General features: G+C 43.8%; 1 protein-coding gene across 2 annotated transcripts in view; it reads right to left on the reverse strand.

Annotated features, from left to right (window-relative positions):
* LOC111868555 (transmembrane 9 superfamily member 2) overlaps positions 1-2,086 on the reverse strand; it is a 42,653-nt gene that overhangs the window by 23,481 nt on the left and 17,086 nt on the right. For both annotated transcript variants that reach the window (XM_023859307.2, XM_033753094.1), the window contains exon 5: positions 1,002-1,120. In XM_023859307.2, the coding sequence (XP_023715075.1) occupies positions 1,002-1,120 (119 nt within the window). The remainder of the gene's footprint in view (positions 1-1,001; positions 1,121-2,086) is intronic.

Here is a 2,086-nt window from a genome sequence, read left to right on the forward strand (position 1 = left end):
GAACTCCATTTCTAGTTATTATAGGGCTGGACAACATATTCTGAATCTTAATTTGGCATTGGGTCTTTCTCATAGCGGCTCTGACTAAGGCGATTAACTTCCGTGGAATGTGCATCTCTTCCACTGCCAGAAAAAGACTATCTCTATCTATGAAGTCATAGGCTGATCGGAAGTCAATGAAAAGATGATGTGTTTCAATTTGGAATTCATTACACTTTTCAAGGACCTGTCGAATAGTGAAAATCTGATCATTAGTTGATCTTCCTTGATGAAACCCACATTGGTAATCAACAATTATGCCTTCCACAAAGGGAGAGAGTCTGTTAAATAGAACGTTGGAAAATATTTTATATTGTGACATGTTGAGCTATGGATGACGCCCCTCCCCCACCCCCGCCAGCCGTGATGCACCGAGTGAAGCCGAAGTGAGCCGAAGTTAGCCGAGTCCTAGCATCCTGGTCGCTATGCAAAGCGAGTCAACAGCGATGACGTCACCAACGGTACCGCGGGTTGCTAGGCAGCGCGGGGAAACAGGATTGCGAGAGACAACGGTAGTAACAGAGGTTACTACCACTAGCGTTGCTAGCAACACAGCGCCAGGCAACAAGGGTGCTTATTACGTGGCCGTTTTCTGTATTGTCCGATCGAGGCTACATGAGGAGCAGCGAAGGCTATTCACAGTTAGTCCTCGAGCTACCTCCGAGTTAGTTCCGAGTTAGCCAGCAATCAGTCAGTTGTATTGTGGCATTTGGAGTGTAGTATTTGTGATACTGCAGATAGCAGTGGTTCTAAAACTGTCAATTGTGTGATTGTAAGTGCGAATGTGAAATAAAATTCGCTATATAAAATACGGCGTGAAGTTATTTGTCGCGATATATGCCCAATACGTGATAATATATAGGATACAACTACACACAAGATTTCGACTGCAAAAAGTAGTGTAAATCAGATTCATGCAGAACATCTTTCCATATGCTCACACACACACAATTTGTACCTACACTAATAACACAGTCTTGAGATCCTCCATTCTCCCTGACATAACATCCCATTGGGAAGCCTGTACTACAATACTGATGGTTGTCTTCTAAAGGATAACACCATGTTACTGGCATATTATCTGGAAACAAACAGTGTTATAGATTAGGCAGTATTCATTAGAATGGTGGAGAACATATCACTTGCATATTTTGACATGTATAACAGCATCTTTAACATGAAAAGAAAGAAGACTCCAGAACTATGACATCCGAGAAGAATAGAAAGAAAATAAACTAAAGGAAAAGTTGGTGAAATTAATAAAACAGTGATACAGACATGTGTTATGTCTGGACAACAAAAGACTCCTACAACAGGATCAAAAATGAAACTGTTGAATAAAAGGTCACTGAGGCACCCACAAACTGCATGAGGGAAGATACAAAAATGAAAGCAGGAAAAGAGAAGCAATCACTCTGCAGAGTTCAGATGATGGGACAGAGCATGATTACAGAAATCCCAGAACTCCAACAGTTAATAATAGGTGTTGTCCAGACCAGCTGTGACACCCACCGGGCCTCCTATCGAATGGGTACCGGGGGCTCTCTCCCCAGGGGTAAAGTGGCAGGGGCATGAAGTTGACCACTCACCTCCAACTAGTGCCAAGGTCAAGCAAATGTGAAAATATACAAGGTGTCCCAAAAGTCATAATATATATATATATATATATTTTTAATGTATTGATGATATCGGTATGAAATGTTAATATTCTTCAAAGTACTGTCCATGAGCATCTACACATTTTTTCCACCGACTCTCCCATGCCCGGTAGCCCCTTCAAAGGCCTCGACGGGAACCTCATTTACAGCTGTTGTCACGGTCGCTTGGCTAGCCTGAATGCTTTCAAAACGGCGTCCTTTGAGTGCAGTCTTGATCCTCGGGAACAAAAAGAAGTCAGCAGAAGCTAGGTCGGGGATGTAGGGTGGCTGCGGCAGTGTTGCCACGTGGTGCTTCGCCAGGAACTCACGGATGAGCAGAGACGTGTGGCTGGGCACATTGTCATGATGCAGCCGCCAGTTAGCGGCGGTGTCTTTTCGCACGCGGGTGG

Source organism: Cryptotermes secundus, unplaced genomic scaffold (assembly GCF_002891405.2).
Source record: "Cryptotermes secundus unplaced genomic scaffold, Csec_1.0 scaffold330, whole genome shotgun sequence".
NCBI classification, from domain to species: Eukaryota; Metazoa; Arthropoda; class Insecta; order Blattodea; family Kalotermitidae; genus Cryptotermes; species Cryptotermes secundus.